Source organism: Balaenoptera acutorostrata, chromosome 4 (assembly GCF_949987535.1).
Source record: "Balaenoptera acutorostrata chromosome 4, mBalAcu1.1, whole genome shotgun sequence".
NCBI lineage: Eukaryota > Metazoa > Chordata > Mammalia > Artiodactyla > Balaenopteridae > Balaenoptera > Balaenoptera acutorostrata.
This window is the reverse complement of record NC_080067.1, coordinates 61,112,391-61,132,371: the sequence shown is the minus strand read 5'-3', so window position 1 is coordinate 61,132,371 and position 19,981 is coordinate 61,112,391. Positions and strand designations below refer to the sequence as shown.

At 36.3% G+C, this 19,981-nt stretch overlaps 1 protein-coding gene across 8 annotated transcripts in view; it reads left to right on the top strand.

Moving 5' to 3' along the window:
• Positions 1 to 19,981, top strand: part of TBL1XR1 (TBL1X/Y related 1) — a 177,616-nt gene that overhangs the window by 127,404 nt on the left and 30,231 nt on the right. For 5 of the 8 annotated variants that reach the window (XM_057545056.1, XM_057545058.1, XM_057545057.1 and 2 more), the window contains one exon: positions 8,844 to 8,946. The exons of the other annotated variants lie outside the window; for them this stretch is intronic. In XM_057545056.1, the coding sequence (XP_057401039.1) occupies positions 8,889 to 8,946 (58 nt within the window). In that variant the 5' untranslated portion in view covers positions 8,844 to 8,888. The remainder of the gene's footprint in view (positions 1 to 8,843; positions 8,947 to 19,981) is intronic. 8 annotated transcript variants of the gene reach the window in all.

Sequence of the window (19,981 nt, the reverse complement as noted above, 5' to 3'; positions counted from 1 at the left end):
GGGTGGGGGTGGGGTACTATAGACTTTTTCACTAGGACATTATATTTTAATTATTAAAGATACCCTTAAAAAACTTACATTAAAAAATGAGGTACAGAGCTAATTATTTTAAAAGGATATTTTCTCGTTTTTAATAGTATGAGTAAAAATTATCTCATGAGATTGGGTCTTTAAAAATATAGTTTAAATTCAGCATTTATCCTAATGTCAGGAGTAGGAGAGTTTTTGTTTGTTTTAAGGAAATGCACTACTGTGCTTCTCTTTGGACTTAATGTTACAGGCATCCATGAAAAGACATCCTTAAAATGTCTGACAAGTAAACCATGATTGTAGTCCAGGGCTAATGCTCTATTATAAAATGTGTGTCTGCTGTTGTTGTCATTAATGCTTTAAGAAATCAGTCAGATAATTTGGTTTTATTGTACTGGGTTTTATATTTTGTTTTAAATTTGGTTAGTATTAAAATAAGCTGAAATACATATTTCAGTTAGAGCTTAATTTTTTTTTCTTGAGATAATGTGTTTCTAAATCCTGATTTGTTGCATTTTACAATTTACAAAAGTAAGTTTTGTAAACATGATTTCATTTAGTCTAATACAATTTTGTGAAATCTTTTAAAATTTAGCATTGCAGAAGTTGAGAATGTACTTTATACACATTTTAAGCTGTATTGCCAAAGACTTCAGAACTAAGTCTCAGAATACACCTTCCTTCATTGTACCATATTTTATGTGTGTATGTACACAAAAGTGTTATTACCTAACATTAGTAGGATTTTAATTACTGTTTTTAATGTAGCGGGAAATGAAGCATAATGCATTTTTTTGGTGCTGTTCATGAGAGTGTTGCATGGGGAGTGGGGGAGACAAGCGGGTACTGCGGGGAAGAGGATTATGAAGTGTTAATGTATCCTGTTAATGTCGTCGTCTTTGACAATTACAGGACAGGATAGGTTCCTAAAGACAGAGGCAAATTTTCAGAAAGGCAGAGCCTAGCAATCGTGAACTTAACGTTGATAATTTTAAAGTTCTCCAATGAATGATCAGAGTTTTACAGAATTTGGGATGATGGGTATGTATCAGTTTGCTAGGGCTACCATAACACAGTACCCCAGACTGGGTGGCTTATAAAACAACAGAATTTTATTTCCTCCCAGTTCTGGAAGCTGGACGTCCAAGATCAAGGTGGCGGCAGGTTTGGTGTCTCCTGAAGCCTCTCCTTGACTTGCAGGTGGCCGCCTTCTCCTTGCCTCCTCACAGGGTCTTTCCTCTGTGCACATGCATTCCTCGTGTCTCTTCCTCCTCTTAAAAGGACACTAGTCACGTTGAGTTATAGTCACATTATTAAAGGTTTACCCTAATGGCTTCATTTTAACATAATCACCTCTTTAAAGACCCCATCTCCAAATGAAGTCAAATTCTAAGATACTGGAGGTTGGGCTTCAACGTATGAATTCTACAGGGGCACAATTCAGCCGTGAGATAGTAATAACCACCAATGGCTTCGCTAATGGATAAATTGATTTAATTTCTTTCCTCACTCTATTTCATTTCCCTTCCATACACTTTGTTTTGTTGTTGTTGTTGTTAGTTGTCCTAGTTTGGTATTTTTGCAGTGTGTCGTGGTTTTAACAAGACAATTTGACAATTTCATATGATAACCCATTGAGATAGCGCGGCAGTGGATGAACTGTTACTTTACTTCACAGGCAGATTGAGAATTTATATCCAACAAATTTTGATACGTGATTCTTTGTGAGTTTAGAAGCTGTTATTTAGCAGGGTGTTATAAGCAGTTTGTTTGTGACTGTAGTGGTGGCTGACCATTTAGGACTGCCAGTCATATCAAGGTCCATGTAAGGTGTGTAGTGATAACCTGTGCTGTACATTTATCCTTGGCAACGTATGTCATGGCTTGGAATTAGCAACTTCCTAGGACCTCCTAGTGCTGAGAATTTTGATTCTTTTTATAGTTATTACATTCTTTTACATTATACATTCCATACTTTTTTTTTTTCTTCTCTGAGGAAAGTCAGTATAGTATTTGAGTAACATTTCTGAATGCCCAGATCTGTATGTAGAAATGTAATTCTCATGTGTCGGTGCTCTTGCGTTAAAATGAGGAAGATAATACTGAAGAGGAAATTATATAATGTGTATGTGACCTAGCCCCATACATAGCACGTAGCAGCTACTCAATAAATGCAAATAGTCTCCTGTTTCATTTTCCTTATCAAATTAATGAGAAGCAGTGTACACACAGATGGGAGCAAAGGCAACTTGGTGTGCTCCAGACATTTTGAATTAAAAGGAAAATTAGTTCTTCCAACACTGTGCCTATTACAGAAACCTGTAAGCCCACCCACATTTTACATCCTTCACCTGTCTGCACCCCCAGCCTCAGGGTGTATGCTATCATAATTTTCTGTAGTTTTTCTTACCTAAGTTGGAGTTAATTGTTCTCTGTCTTCCCAACAAGATCTGGCCCTGGCATTGGGTAGCCATGGCTCTAGCACCTGTCATAGTGCCTTACACATTGGAAGTGCTCATCCAGTTTTAAACGAGTGAATAAAATAGATCTGTCAGAAAAGTAGTGCTTTAGTGCATTTTCCCCCCATAGGCTTTGTTAATTCATCACCATTGTAGTGTTTACTTTTCACTTGTCATTGCCCCATCCTCACAAATGTATCTAGTCAGCATTTGTTTGGGTTGGTTTGTCACCCCAAAGTAATATAAGTAACTGGAAGTTTGACCTTCCTGTATGAAGGGAACAGAACCAGAGGTACCGCTTTCCATGAGCAGTGAACTGTAGTATTATACTCTGGAGCATTTCTGCTGGGATGTCCTGTTTTACCTCTAGTTTAACACATATAAAGTGTGACTCCCCAGAGGCCTGTGCTCTCTAGGCAGCCCATTTCTCTAGGTAAGTCTTTCCACTTTCTAGTCTGGAAACAACTGGGAATTTTTGGATTCCCACCCCCCTCTCCACTCCTTATCTCTCCAAATATAGTCTATCACTGACTTTAGTCACTTTCTTGTTTTAAAACATTTCTTGGGTTGTCTGCTCTCTTTAGGTTGCAACTGACAAATCTTCACTGGATTATACAATAAAATTCATTTTTGACTTCTTCAACCAAAATACTGTGGTAAATTAACTTCAGATAGTGTTTGATCCAGTTGCACAATAGATGTCTAATGTCATCAAGGACACAGTTTCTCTTGTCTCTGCTCTGCCCTCCTTCTCTTTCTCTCTGATAGCTCTGTTCTAACCTCAGTGATGCACATTCATCCCAGGCTTCACAGAGTGCCCTTGTTGCCTGCCCACTCCTGTGAAGGGAGGAGGTTGACTTTCATAGAAACCAGCACATGTCTTCTCGTGTTTCACTTACTGGGAGTGATTGAGTTGGGACACGTGGGGTATGCTGTGAGTCTGTGGAGGAGGAATGTCAGCCCTAAACCAAAGATATGATTTGCTGGTTGGCTTAAGCAAATAAATGCCTTCCTTTGGACCAGGAGGTCCATCCCATTTAAACCACAGGGCTGAGAATGGAATAGGTCTCCAAATGGAAGGCAGTAGTAGTAAAGTAGTATTGTCTTTCGCAGATAGTGTCAGTGAATGCTACAAGAGGCAAGCCACAGTTTTCTTCATCTTGCTAATTGTGGTCACCCCATGTCTCAGCTGCTGAGTTCCAGAGAAGCCTGAGTCATCCTTTCTGCTAGATGGACTCCCAACATATCAATCACCTTGGGCCCCTGTGGGTCATTAATGTTTATTTGGAAGGGCATCCCAACATGTCCAGGGTTACATTGTTTGATAATTATTTGTCAATATTAAAACAACTGTTATTTTAACATCAGAGTTCTTTTAGCAACTTTTAATATTGTTGCTCTTTTTTTCAACTATTAAACAGCTATGGTCAGTAGTTGTAGATACTGTATTTAAAGATACAGTTTCTCTTTTGTCACCAATCTTGATAATATTGAGTATTATTTTTAAATGTTTGCTAATGTTATGGCCAACATGTTCTTGTTGTTGCTGTTGTTGTTTATTATTGGTTAAGTTGAACATTTTCCTAATGTTTCAGCTTGAGGGGTCCTGAATTGGCTGTCTTTTGAGTGGATCTAATTTGTTGGTATTCATTAAGAATCACAATAGCTATTTAGCTATTCTCTTTGTCCAGTAATTTACTTGTAGGGACTTTTCCTGATCTTGAGGACTATTCATAAATGCACACCTACCAAAAAGAAATGGAAGATAAAACAACTTTAAGCATAAGTATTCTTATAGGAGTCTTAGAATAATGAAAATTTAGAATCATCTAAATGTTGAACAAAGCAAAAGTGAAACTAATGTGTCTGTTATGGGATACTATGCCACCACTATACATTTTGGACTAAATTATTTTTGTGGGATAAAGAAATTTTGATTGTACATTTGACTTTGGATAATGCAGAGGGTTTTCAGACCTCTAAATAGTGTGTTGTAAGCAGGAGATTTAAGAATATCTTTATTTTTTTTTTTCTCTCTGTCCATAAGTTTTACTGTTTTTTCAATCTTGTAAATTTAAAATAATGTGATTTAGGATCATAGTTGGGCCCTGGTATGCTCCAGAAATGGTATCAGAAAAGAATATGGTATCTGTCCTATTTGAGGCCAAAAGCAGGAATACAGTGCTAGATGTGTAGAAGAACAAACGAGGAGATGGTTAATATTTGGAGCAGTTATTATCCAGTTTGTGAATGCTGAACTCAGTTTTGTGGTGCTGAAAATGCCGTACGTATTCAGTTGAAGGAATCATAGCTGAATTGCATCAGCAGTTCTGTTTTTGTAATATTTGCTAGATTATTGTCTATAAAGTCTTGAAGTAAAATATTTCATACTAAACATTTAAAATGTTAAGTGTGCTTTAAAATATAAACACTTGGCTAAATATTGGTTTCGATTGTAATTTTTGGTTTTACTTCTGGATACTTTAATATAGCTGTGGGTCTTGAATTAAGTAATTGATTGCCTGTAACTGATGGGAGTTTTGAATAAAAGCTTTTATGATTTTACAAGCTGTTTCTGAGACTTAGGAAAGTACAGAGGTATTTAATTTTTTTTTTTTTTTTTTAGAACTCAGTCATTTACTATTTAAGGATGAATAGGTATGATCCAGCAGAATATACAAATAAAATGCTTTGTGATTTTAGGACGTGTTGTTTTATTTTGGAGATCTTGTTTGAGTCCATCAGCTCCTTGAGGGCAGGACTTATTTTACACATAGTAACCTCTACCAGGCGTGACATTGAGGCCTGGACCTCTTTGGTATAGGGTAAAGATTGGATGAGTGTCTCACTGTTGTTTTGTGACCTTGTTTAAGTGTAGTTGTTCTGAAAGATACCACGATGGAGGAAGTACAGTGGTAAGGTTTTTATGTGCACCCTGAAAATCGGTGATAGCTAGTATGAGTATCTGGTCTTCACCTGGGGCAGATGAAGACTACGTCATATTATAGATGTATAAACAAACAAATCAAAATGGACCAGTTCTGCAAAGCTATAGTGAGTCCATTAATGAAGTGGTGGCATTTTCTCTAATTTTGTTCTCTGGCATACAGGTTTTTAAGGTGTTTTGAAAGTGAATTCTGAAGTTTTCAAGCAGGGAATGTCTTAATGTTTGTTTGTTTGTTAAGTGGAGTATAATTGCTTTACAGGGTTGTGTTAGTTTCTGAAATGTTGTCTAATTTCCTGTTCTTTTCAGGTGACCTTTTGATGTTAGAATTTAAACAGACCAGTTTCATATGAAAGCATATTCTAGAATTATGTGTCTTTGAAAGTGGATAAACTCAGGTCTTTACAGAGTCTATGTAATTTTATTGCTACTGTGACTGAAACTTTTAATGCAGGATTGCATTGACTTTGCTGGGGTTTTTGTTTTTGTTTTTGTTTTTTTCTTTTCAAGGACACATTTGTTTGTATGTTTCTCTTCACTGAAAAACCTGTCAATTCTGCAAGGCTTGGGACAACTTTATTTCGTCTATCTATTCCTAGCTCTTAGCACAGTGCTTTGTCCATCCTAGGGATATACTTGGTATAAGGGAAAACAATAATGTTCTTTCTCTCCGGGAATATAAGAGCTAGCTGAAGCAGGACTAGAGCTAGAATAACCCTTTTGAAATTTGAACAATTTACCCTCTTCCCTTTAAAAAAAAATTTGGTTCTGTAACTTTTGGTTACAGAAACTAATCTGGTACCATGATCAATGTAATAAACCCATTCATAGCAATTTGAACAGATAAGAACTTTCCTGTTCTTCATGTTTAGTGTTTCTTGTTGACTTTAAAAAATATACCACCAATAATATGTATTTATTATGGGACTTTTTATAGATAATAATCTATATCATTTTGACTTGTGTTTTTCTTTGCCCTGGAATATATTAGGTGATGCAGAAGCACCCACGATCACTGCTTTAAGTTGGGACATTTTGGTGACCTTTGCTTATTGGAACCAGGCATTGTTGAAATTTTTTACATAGGTACTTCAGTGCCATTATTCATTATTTGAATATTGGACTGAATGATGTATTAGAGAAAAAGAATACTTACTCTGTTTTCTTTACCAGTCTTTTACTAGAATTCCACCTAACCAACCTCATTTTGGGAAATCCTCTTCATCAAGCAGTGACTCATTGTTCCCCTGACAAACAGATACCTATGATTGGTCAAGTTGTGATTTAATTTCTTATAATGATACAGTGGGTGGTGTGGTTTTATTTTTTAAATCATTCAGTCAACAGGCTTTCGAAATTGACTATTGAGTACCTACTACGTGCGCTGAGCACATTATTACACATTACTGTGGGTCAGGATAGAATTGAGCGAGATATCCTCCAGAGCACAAATCATCTGCTGTGCCACAGGGACATCTAGACAAGGAGTCTTGAGCCACAATTATCATAGGAGTATTTACCTTTGTCATTCTGCTAAGTGTGATGTATATGTGTATCACATTCAGGTGATTAATTGTAGTATTTGAGTTAAATCGGGGCAGGGGCGAGGTGCTTTTTTCTTCACATGAAGGTGGTCATTACTTTTCCTCCATGGTTTCTCATCTCAGTAAATGAAGTACTACTCATCCAGATGTCCTAAAAGATTCTTCCCTTTTCCTGAACTCTGTGTCCAGTCAATCACCCTTGAGTCTGCTTCCTGAATGAATATCTTTGGAATCCTAGTATTTCTCTTCAGCTCTAATGCCACAGGCCGGCCAGGTTTTAGTCTTCTCCTGGGTTACTCCAGCACCCTTCTAACTTGGCTCCCTTTCCTTCTAGTCTGTTCTTCCTATTAGAATTCTGGATGATCTTTTTAAAACATAAATGTGGTCATTCCCCCTCCCTGCTTAAAACCTTTTAGGGCATTAATTTTCTCTTACGTGATGGTTTCAAGGCCCCTCCCACGCCTTACTTCATGTTTTCTTTCCTTTTCTTCCCCCAGCCCTTCCACCGACTGTTGCTGCTCACTGGATTGCTTCTGTTCCTTGCCTTCCTCCCCAAATATTCATATTCTCGCTCTCCTCCTATCTGTCCTTTAGGTCTAAACACTGGAGATGTATTCCCAGACTGCTAAGTTTGGTTAGCGCTTCCTCTGTGTATTTCCAAGGGGGAATTGTTATTACCTCCTTGTTTGTCTTTCTTTTTTTCTGAGATAAGCTCGATGAGTGTTTAGTCACCAGGTTTTCCACAGTTTACAGCAGTAGCAGTTCCTGTCACATAGTAGCCTGCTCAAGTGCTTATTAATTTGTGATTTTTAAATATACTCTTAACCCTGCATCGTAAGAGATCCATGATGCGACAGGACACTCAGCATAGGCCAATGATTAGATACCCTTTTATACTGAATAGATGTCAATATATCCTTTTTTTAAACAAGGGACCAAGAATCTATAGTCTGTGGGCCAAATCTGGCCCACTAACGTTTTATAAGGACCACAAACTAAAAAAGGTTTTTAAATTTTTTAAGTGCTGAAAAAGAAATCAAAAGAAAAATATTTTATGACACAACAATGTCACATGAAATTCAAATTTTAATGTTGCTAAATTGTTTTATTGGAACATGGTTTCTGCTTTTGCACTACAACTGCAGATTGAGTAGTTGTAACAGTGACTATATGACTGCCAAAGGCTAACATATTTACTGTTGGGCTCTGTACAGGAAAAGTTTGCTGACCTTTTCTTTAAATCCTTTCTGTGACATGAGAACGGATAAATATAATTAGGACATATTTAAGTTATGTCTCAGTTTCCGTCTTTCCTTCCTTCTGAGAATATCATTTGAGTTTTCAGAACTGTACTCTAACCTCTCTGCCTTCTATATTCCTAGAGCTTTTTGAAACTTGAACATTGCAGATTAGATGTTGAGAAGTTAGAGACTTCAAATTCTACTGAATTACGTAGACAAGACCAGCATGGATGGCTCATCCCTCATCCAGTAGTCTAAAATCAGTCTTTTCCTAAATAATATTCTGATTCTTCAAATATACTGTTTTTTACAGTTAAGGAGAAAAAAGGAACGACTTTTTATGCTATTTGATATAATCATTAAAATATGATGCCAAAGGCCCTTTTGTAAATTTTGAATCATTTTTGCCAATATGTTGCAGAAAAAGAGACCCAGCCGTGTTTTGGTTGTATAATCTATTACTAATTATTGGAAGTAACTTTATTTGTTAGGGTTTATTAATAGGCAATATCTAACCTTCATTTTACATTATTTAATAAAATCAAATGGTTTTTACAACATTGTTTACATTTTGTTTAAAATATTTTATTGAGAAAATACTTAATTAACTTTGTTTTATTTTTAGGGTTATATCCTGTGTTGTGACCTCATGGTTTAAGTGGGAATAAAGATGAGTATAAGCAGTGATGAGGTCAACTTCTTGGTATATAGATACTTGCAAGAGTCAGGTGAGTACTTTCATAAAGTAAATAGGCCTCAAATTATTTTAATATTCTCAAAATAACTTTTTATGCATTTGAAATTTGTACCAGTCCAAACTGTTGAACTTTGTATGTTTCCTTAATGTCTGGACTGCCATTTTAAAGCTATGTGTTACTGCATGGTTTAACTCTCTGACTCTTTCAAATATGTTGGAATCATCTCAGGCAAATATTTGTAACAAGTGGTTTGGCTTTCACTGTTCAAAGACCATTTTTATCATTTGTCATGAAGTGAGATTATTGCACACGGTTGGTAGGAACATACAAATTCTCAGATACCATCAATCTGATAATGTATATTCAGAATCCTCAGCTTAATGTTACTGGTCCTCATTGCAGTTAGCATTTCAAAAGGTAAATTAGCCATATTTTTTCATAACGCTTTCATAAATGTCATCCCAATTGATTAAATGTGTCTTTGACCTGAATTTTACTAATGTATTTCATTGGGGGGGGGTGATTAGTAAATATAAATCATTGAAAGTCATTTGTAATCAATATTAAGTCAGTGATCTCCAAGTTTTCTAGATAGATTAAGAGGTGTTGTCATAAAACAGAAGGAAGACTACCAGGGAAGATGTGGGATGGATTAGCGGAAAAATACGTAAATGTAGAAGAGGGAAAAACTTGGGTTGGATGGGACATAGGATGGTGGAAAAGATTGACTACAGTGGTAAGTTAGGTTGTTAACATGAGATTGAATCATTTGGTGGTTGAAAAAATGCTGGAGAGGTTGAATTTTAGAAATTATAGTTTAATGTTATTGAGATGTTTAGTAAGGCACGGTTTGGTATAAAAAGATAATTTTGGTAGTCACTTTTGAGAAGGGATGGAAGGAATAGAGTAGAATGTTGAGCCTTCAATTTTGGTTTGAAACTCTAGTTATTCTTCTTATAGGGCTTAGTTAGTTGTTCTTTCTTATGCAGGGAATGTAAACAAGGCCTCCAGATCTTAGATTCTCTGCTTGTTGAGATGTTCCCACTCCAGTTCTGAGCTTTTCTCTTGAGCCAGGGGTTTTCTATTCCCAAGCACCATCACTTCTCCTCTCTGGCTTGGAACAGCTGAGAAAATTATGTCCAACAATGGCAGGGAGGGAAAAAGGGAGAAGAAACTAAAGTAACCAAGAATGCAGAATAACTTGTTATGAAGCTTTGAAATTAATAGATCTTGTTTTGTTTTGTTTTGTTTCATTTTATTTTCAATTGGTATATTGGTATTGAAGGCATATCCAAAGAGGACATCCATAGAATATTTTGCATAAGATATAACGATTAATAAAGTGGAAAAGGTAGTGATTTAATGACTGTTACATTTGTAACATGTATGCTCATGTTTGGATATTGTTATATAGTACTTTGGACCATTTGGAAAGAATTTGTTGGGTCAAAACGAACTCTGGTTTTTCTGCCTTTGAATCTGACCACCAGTTAAGCCAGAGCTTTGAGGCCTTAGACACTAAGGCGAAAAACAGTGTGAAACATTAGTGGATGGGCAGTATATTGTAATGGCTTGTAGATGTGTTGTAAAGGCAGCTATTGAGGTTCAACCATATGAAACTACTGTTTCTGGAGGTGAGAAGCAGTTGTAACGCTCAGCAGCATCCTGTGGTTCAGCCTACGCTGAGGTGAAGGAGGGGAAGGTGAAGTTAGAGATGTGAATGAACGCTCAAATCTTATTTCCAAACAGAAACCCACAGATTGATGTCGCTATAAGAAAATACAGCAAGTGAAAGGGACAGTAAAATCATACTCTGGATTAATTTCTGAAAGAGTGTCCAGTGATTAAATATTATCAAAAGTCTTAAAGTTGCTTATGTTCTCAGAGGAAATGCTTCTAAATTTCATGTTTTAAGGTATTTTATATTGCAGTAAACATAAAGCAAGAATAATATTTTTTTACAAAAAACTTTGTATGGTAGACTGATATTTATCGTATTAAGTCTGTGTAATTGTTAACTGTGTTCCTAGTTGTGCTTTGTGTATTATTTAGAAAACTTTGTACTTTACAGTCGTACTGGTGATGAAGTCTGATGTTAAGCCACATCTCTAAAAATGTGAACACCAGTCCCTTTATAAAATTGGTAACTTCCTGTTTACATTATGTTTTATAGGGGAAAATCAGACTACACTGATGACATTTTTTTTTAATACAGAAGTGACTTTATTATGGGTTTACATTGTAAAATAAAATTGTCTTCCAGAAAATTAAAATATAAAACAACTTGATAATAGTACATGGTTGCTAATTATTTACAAACTCACTTTAAAAACTCAAAATCGAAGATTGTGCCATTTTCCCCTAAATCTAATTCTAGATCTTGAAATCTTTGATTTTGTTGAAATTGTTTTCTCCTGCATGAACTATTAATACAAAGGTTTCTCATTAAAATATAATTTGTTCAGGCAAGGTCACAACATAAATTTGCTTTATAAGCTTGAATATATAGTACACACATTTGAAAAGTACATGTTTGTTATTCTCAACACTCAGAACTCTGTATTAGGCAGTGGTTTCCATCATATTTGCTCTGGCCATTGTTTCTTAAAAGTCTTCAATTTTTTTGTTTTCGCCACACAGAGGGAGAAATGACACCCCTACCCCCTCATATCTCTGCTTCAGAAAGACTCTGAAACTGCAACAACCAAAATGATAAACTACTGAGGAAAAAAGCCCACTCAAATTGATAGGTTCCAAATTCCTTAACTCAGCTATTTCAGACTAATTTTAGGTGTGAATAGCTCATAAGTGGTATTCTTTCATGCCAAATATGTCCAATTTATGATTTTTTAAAACATAATTGCTGTAAACGTGGGCAGTACGCAGCCTTTGTATAGGTTCTGATAGGAATAATTGAGTAAATTTCCCACTTTGCCTTATTAAATTGCACATTATCTTATACTGCGTAATGTGGTGAATCTGGTGCTCATTTGAAAAGGAAGGGGAGGTACTTTTCAGACGAGCTTGTGTTTTGAAGACTGTTGGGGAACGGAATGAGAAGTCAGCATAGTGGCACTTCCAGTTTCCTTTTCTGGCCCCGCCACAGAAAGGATGGACGCAGTAAGAAGGTCGGAGGGAGAGGGTGTGTTCCAGGGAGAGGGAAGGGGACCTGGTAGCACTGATGACGTTTTGACTTGGCTCCACTGGTGGGTTTTGACGTGCTCCAGGTGGTTCCTAGGCACTATTAAGTTTGAAAGCCACTGGTCTGTGTTAGTTGTAGGACAGTTAGAACTTGACAAGAAAGTGTTGCATGTCCACAATATCTTGAAAGAAAAATTATATTTAGTAACTATTTGAGATAAAGTAGAAAGCCTGAAATGTACACATTGAGGTTTGGAGTGTGAGAATATCTCCTAAAGAGGGAGCTGCCCCTAAAGTGGTGTATTTTTATTTGTAGGCAAGGTTTAGCAAGAATGATGAGGCATGTTTATGAGATAAAGGATACCATGAGACATTCATTTGAAATTAATTCCAGAGATAAGAGATAGGAAAGAGTTTAAGAAACATCCGTCAACTCAGGTTTCAGGTAGAGATCGGAATCTAACCCATCTTAACACTTGCCACTTATGATTCTGATCTCTAATTATACATAAAAATGGCCACTTTTGTAGTGGATTGTAGTTTTTGGAATCACCTAGTCCAGTAATTCCTTCTCTGGGTTGTTTTGGGGATTCAGTATTTATTTATCACCGTAACTTACAAGAATTTCATACTCTTACGGAGAATTAGTTGTTAAATGGCTAAGAAAAAATGATGTAAATTACTTTCAGGCCATAGTTATTTCGCTTGAAAGATTTAAAACAATGCAGAAGAAAGTAGAATCTTAATATTGCTACCTTCCCTCTAAAAGAATACTGAATCGGATTAGGAGATAGGAAGAAAAGAAGTATTTACAGCAAAGAAAGTATCTGTGCCAAGACATTCAAAGGGCTGGTTTGTAAAGACCTGCCACAAAGGAAAATAAAATTTCCTTCTTGCTTGTCTCATTATCTGAAAAGTTCTCAGAAAGTCTAAAAACACCTTATGAAAGTCTTGTTCTTTTTTGATAAATGTGTGATTTAGAAATAATGTTTTCAGTAAGAGCTTCTCATATTCTCTGCAGTGTTTAATGTTGACTGGACTGTGGTATCCATCTCCAGAGGAAATAAAATCACTTAAATTGTTTTAATCTTAAGTACTTTATACTGTGTGCTAAATCTCCTATTATGAATATTATCAGCACTAGAAAATATTACCTGTTAAAAGTACCCCCCCGCCCCCAGATACATAACTTCTCAGAGCTCCCCATTTTCTCATTCATAAAATTTGTTACTTGTTGGAAAGGGACTATAGTGTGATAGTCAGCCTCAAATGTTTTATAAACTTCTGTTTGAAATAAGCCATCCTTCCCCATTCATTAAAATTAATTAAGAGGAAAGTTTATTTATTGTGGGATGGTTTTACTGTGTTGGAACTTTTGTCTTTCTTATTTTTATCTCTAGAAAGTTCACCCTAAACATATTACTTTGGTCATCATCATTTTGCACTATTATGAAGTAGGCTTTTCATATTTAACACATATTTCCTGGGGAATAAAATTTGTTATTCTTTTTTTCTTTTGCGATGACTTGGAAATTGAGTGTATTTGACATGTAGTGCTGTAAGTAACGATGGGTTTGATTCAGTGTGCTCCCTTTAATTAGCATTCACCCAAGGCCGTTAATAATTTGATTGCCCTAACAACTCCTGTCTAGCAACCATATGCAGAATAAGTACTAAGTGGTACATACTATAGTTAGTTGTATATAACAGAACCTGATGCAGTGTTAATTTTAGAAGAGCTAAGCTGGTTTGCATCTGTTAAATTTTCCTTCCCCCCCCCATCTGCTCCCCCTTTGTATCACTTGACTCTCCTGTAGTTATTCACAGGTTTTTTGTTTTCCTAAAGAAATTGTTCCTGGCAATTATTTGTGAACTTTGTGGCACCCGTCTTTCTTGTTGCTTTGTTTAAGATGAAATTTTATTTTGCTTAAATTATGTATTTGGTTTAGGGGAGAATTCTGGATTCTAGATTTAACTGTCATCTGTTACATATTTAGGAACTCAATAACATATTTATGGTGAACTTGAATGTTGAATGCTATGAAACGGTTGCATCTTATGATTGAAAACTAACTGGAAAATGCAAAAACAACATGTGCTTGTTACTGAGTAATTTTCTAGATTGTGATTCTGAGTACTGTTATTTTTTAAAATCCTCACGTTTTTAGAACTAAGATTCATCTTGCCGTGTAGTCTCCATTTATGAGAAGGTGATGACATATGTAGGCTTAAAGCATTTGCTTCGTGAAAGATCGTCTTGTCTCTCCTGCACCCCACTTCTCTCCACTGTTTCCTAATCGTTTCAAAGGGATATTGTGTCTCCCAGGAAATAGGCCTTGTACCACACCACTTCTTCTGACATGATGCTTACTTAAAATGTTATATTTGCTTTTAAGATCACACATCAAACACACACTTAATTTGAAAATCTAAACATGATCATAGTGGGCACAAACTAACCTGAATGTTTATATATAACATTAAGGTTCTGACTTGTAACACCAAAGAGCCCATTCATTTGTCTTTTTCATTTAGTGACTTTGTATTAACCCGGACAACGGGCAGTAAAATATCAGCAATAAGATGACAGTGTGGTTTCTCTTGACTCAGAACTGGGCTAGATAAACATTGCTTCCTACATATGCCCTGCTGGTGCCATTTATGAACAGAGTTTTCCAGCAGGCTGGGTGGAGTTAGGCTAAACTGACTATCAGTAACGTGCCTCTAGCCGTGAAGAATGGGAGTGAGGGGAGCTCAGCGTCTGGTATGTCCACTGTGAGTCTCTCTTTCGATTTTTATGAGTAGATGGTCAGTTACAAAAGTGTAAGTAGGTATATAGTTTTGCTTTATAATAAAATAAAATATGCAGTAACATTGATTTGACACACCACATGACTCCTTAGCAACAAACAGCAAGCAGTTGTCATAAATGTGCTGGTAGTTACTATACTTTTATACTTCCAAATCAGTTTTTCTCCTCTTTTTGTGTGAGCTGACTATTTTTTGCTGATAAAGGAAATTCCTATTACACATTCCTACTGACATACTTGTTAAAAGACAAAGGTCCTTTAATAGTTGCCAAAAAGAGAACTTGTTCAATCTTAATAGTAATCTTTTTGTTTTTTTAGGAATAGCCAGCATAGCAAGGGTGTAAGGAAACATATAAATTGCTGATGGCATTATAAATTTGTACAATTTTTTTGGAAAAGCAATTTGGCAATCATGAACTTCCTTTAAAATGCTGATGTCCCCTTCTACTTTTGAGGGACTCCATTCTAAGGAGAAAAACATATATATATGGCAAAAGCCTATACACATAGATATTTGAGGTAAGAGTCTTTTTAAATAGTGAATATTGGGAAAGTCCAAATGTCCAGCCATAGGATGAATAATTTACTAGCTAAGTACATTTATTGGCTGAATATTATGATAATAAAATTATTTCAGAAAATATAATTCATATCAAATGTTCATAGTTATATACATATATATATTTTAAGGGCAAAATTAGGGCCCAAAACTGTATAGTCAGTGTATTGTGCTGGAAAGAAGGAAATAAAAACTTAACAGTTGTATTTGGGTTTTGGTATTGTAAATTTTTTTTCTTCTTTCCTTTTTTTTTTTTTTCTTTTTTTTAAGTGCTAGGTCTAACTCTTCAACATACAAGGTCCCCTATAGCAGTTTTTCCTCTACTTCTTTTTACCTTTTCTAAAACCTTTAAGCATTTAAGTAGGGAACTTTTTATAGTAAACAAAACTCTGGGTCTGTAGGACAGAATTGGAAACAGATTTGGGGGCAAGGGAGTGTTACGGTGATGGAAGTCAGGATATAACTTTCTGGGCTTTTCTGACCTGAAGCTTAAAAAGGACCTTGGATAAATCAGATTTTGCTTCCAGACTCGGGCACTGTGCTGTGATAGTAGTTAAGCTTTGCATTTCCCCGCTCCCCCCCCACACACACCCCCTTGTTCAGACACCCTACACCATAACCGCATTCAGGGCCCGTTTTCATGGTCCTGTATTCTCAATTTGCAAAGTAGAGTTGACAGGCTCTGGAGGACTTGACTTCCCTTTGAGAATATAATCCCTGTCATCCCAAGGGAAAGCACTCCTGAAACAAGCAATATGTAGAAAATGGTTGTCTTGTGACCTCATTTCTTACATGGGAACAGTGCATGGTCTCAAGGGTAACTCCACATAGACCCCTTACCACTGCTGGTCTTTATCACTGAATGTCACTGAATTACTGTATACTGAACGTTGTGGTTTTCAGCCTTACTCCTCTCTGGAATTGCTTTTCTACCTCCCAAATCTTAATCACGCTAGTGAATGTGTAGAATATTTGATTACAAAATATTTATACAGAGTATTATTTATATGAGATTTGCTTCTACCCCTGGAAAGAAGGGATGTTCTATTAGGCAAGCAGGCTAGACTTGCCTGCTAGCCTAATAGAGGCTTTTTGCCTTTTACCATGTAGATCAAAAGTTGTCCCTGAAAAAGTATTGCCTGCATATTATTTACAAGTAAATGCAAATAAATATATTTTGGCATAACCCTGGTTCAGGTTTTAGTTTCTCCAGGGAGATTTAAGTCGTATGTTTTTTCTGGATGCATAGATTTCCTGATGTGCTAAGATAAATTATAGTAGAATTGCATTCTGATTTAACAAATGTTTTTTGAGCACTAGTATAATTAGGTGACATCTAGTTTACCAGAATTGAAAGATTACTAGACATAAACCCCATCCTCAGGCAGCCCAGTCTGTTAGTCATATACATACACACAATTCGTAGATGCTATACGTATACAAATTACAGGATTAGCATAGAAGAGAATGATCAACCCTGGAGCAGCAGAAGGAAGGACTTCACCTCTATTCACATAGGTGAAAAGAGCACAGGAATGCATAGGGCCCAGAGGCATGAGATAGCACAATATTTTCTAGGTGTTACCTTGTAGTTGGCAGTCACTTGAATTTAATGTGCATTGGGAAGAGTGGGAGGGTGGAATTGGAGAGATGAGCCTGGAGAGATGGGTAGGGTCAAGATTACGAAAGTAACTGTGTGCCTTGATTATGAAAGCCAAAAGGATCATTGAAAGTACTCAGGTAAGGAGTGGTATGATCAGTTTTTTTGGTTTGTTTTTAAACATACTTTGTTTTTTTAAAATTTATTTTATTTATTTACTTTTGGCTGCGTTGGGTCTTCGTTGCAGCGCGCGGACTTTCTCTAGTTGCGGCGCGCGGGGGCTACTCTTCTTTGCGGTGCATGGGCTTCTCATTGCGGTGGCTTCTCTTGTTGCAGAGCACGGGCTCTAGGTGCACGGGCTTCAGTAGTTGTGGTGCACGGTCTTCAGTAGTTGTGGCGCACAGGCTTACTTGCTCCGCGGCATGTGGGATCTTCCTGGACCAGGGCTCGAACCCGTGTCCCCTGCATTGGCAGGCGGATTCTTAACCACTGCTCCACCAGGGAGGCCCAGCATGATCAGTTTTTGTTTTACAAGTAGTAGTCTGGCTATAGTGTAGCAAGCGTACTGGACTGGGGAGGAGAGGAAAGGAACTTAGGACAGCAGTAGTCCAGGCAGAGGATGATGGGGGACTAAATTCCACATTCTGGCACAAAAGGAAAGCTGATGACAGGGACCAGAGAGGGAGGATTGATAGGATTTGGCAAAATGGTGGAATGCCAGGGGCTGAGGTGGAAGTTAGGATGACCTTCAGGTATAGTGAAGTAAGGTGAGAAATTTCTAAGGAAAAAAGTTTTAGGGAGGGGAAGAAGAAGAGTAGTTTTGAACATAATGATTTTAAGCTGTCGTGTAATGCTGTAACTAGAAATAAAGAAAAAGTTATAGTTGAGTTCAGCATGTATTTAAGCAGAGCATTTAAGTATGGACCTTCTTTAGGGTAAACATTAGCAATAAGTGCCAAAACAGTGCTAATGACCGCTTTAGGGTTGTTTTCTTGCTATTTGAGAACATTCTAAGCACATACGTAATAACTTGACATGGCAGTGAGCACCTGATCTCACAAAACAAATTCGGGATATAGGCAACATACCAGCCAAAAATTGACATCGTTCTACCTGCAACTCTTAGGATATTCTTTGACATAAGTTTGAACTCCACCATCTAATTAAACAGGGTTAAATGTAATTAATGATTATTTAAATTGTATTTAGGAGTTGGAGTACAGAAATCATAGACTCTGCTACAATTTAGAAGGCTTATGAATATCAAAATAACTTGCTAATAAGGTGTCTTAATGTTTCATGCACTACTGATGCCACTTTCGAGTACCCTGAGATGGAACAAGAACAGTGATGCAGTCTTTTGTTTTCTGTTAATAAACAGGAGCTCACTCTGCCTTAACTTTATCCTTGACCATATTCTAACTGTTCAGTAGGATTGGGAGAATGCCGTGGTGATGGCCATGGTCCCTGAGTGAATCCTTATTTTCTATGTGACTGTTTTCACATCTGCTAATTCAGATAATAAAGTAATAAAAGTATATGTGTGTGCATGGTATAGGCCCTCTATAAGTGATATCATCTATCTTGAAGTCTTTTTAAATCCCTAAGCCACTTGGCTGTTTAGCTTTTTTTTTTTTTTTTTTCTATTTATGATCTACTGCAGAATTTATTTGGGGAGGGATCTGAAATTGAGAACAGGAGTCTCCAGCCTCACTGCTCATGGATTTCACTGCTGTATCTCTCACCCTTTCTCCCCATCCTTCCCAGTCTTTTTTCTCAGCTTCCTATCCTGGTGATCTGGAGTCTACTCATGCTCAAGTAGTTGTGGGTTTCCTGACAGGGACAATGCAAAATGGTGCATTTTTTATTTGTATGTTTCTTAGCCTTCCTTGTGAGCTCAGGTTAAGTTGCAGACTGTACATGCGTTTAATAATGATCTTGTCTGTGGGCGAAATCAAGAAGTCAAAATTCAAGTCTTAAAGGTAACATCTTTTTACTTCTCACTATGGGTATTTACAGGACTGGTTAGGTGTCCCAAAGAGGTAAGGAAGGAGCACCCCTAAGGAAAATCAACCTTGGTGTACTTTGGCTCTCTATTAACCAATTAAAATTTCTCCTAGCCACATGCTATTTGTGAGCCCACAGTATTTTATTATAGACTGTTCGTAAGTGCCACAAGGAGCCTGAGAGTGGGAGCACAAAATGGAAAAAGACATGGACTAAGCACTAAACAGCTAGGATAGACAGGCTAGATAACACATTATATGAATTAAATTAGTTCAACCAAGACCCAAGTAAGCCCATGTTCGTTTACTTTATTTAGTATGAAAGTTTCTTAACACTGTACAGATGTATAATTGAATTATTGAAAATACATTAATGACAGTTACTATTTAATGATAAGCTCTGCAGAGGATGATAATGTTGGTAAAGAAAAAACCACCCTTGGGTCTATCAGTTTACTAGAATTTTACTTTTGAATTTGGACTTGACTTTAGTAAAAAAAAAAAAAAAAAAAAAAACAAGGCCAATGTAAAGAGATTTTTGTTATGTGAATGTTTTGGTTTAAGTATTTCAAATTAAAATTAAAGAATTGTTGGACAATCAAGTTGGATTTTCACTTGCCAACTCTTCATTTTCTAAAGCTTTCATTTAGATGGGTTATTACTAAGTCGCAAAGAATTAGTAACATTTTTTTTAAACATTTAATCATACATACAATGAAATTTAAGCATACAAATTATTTTTCATTATTAAATTTCAGTTTTCATTCCTTATATTAGCTTGCTTTTAATTTCCTAAGTAGTTTTTTAAAATAACCTGCAAAATATTGAATTTATAAGGTGTGTGATGATTTGTATGTAGAAATTTAAACATACTACAGAAATATTAAATGTCAGTATACCTTGGGCTAAATTATCTTGAGTGAAGCAGTTGAGTCACATGGTCTACAAA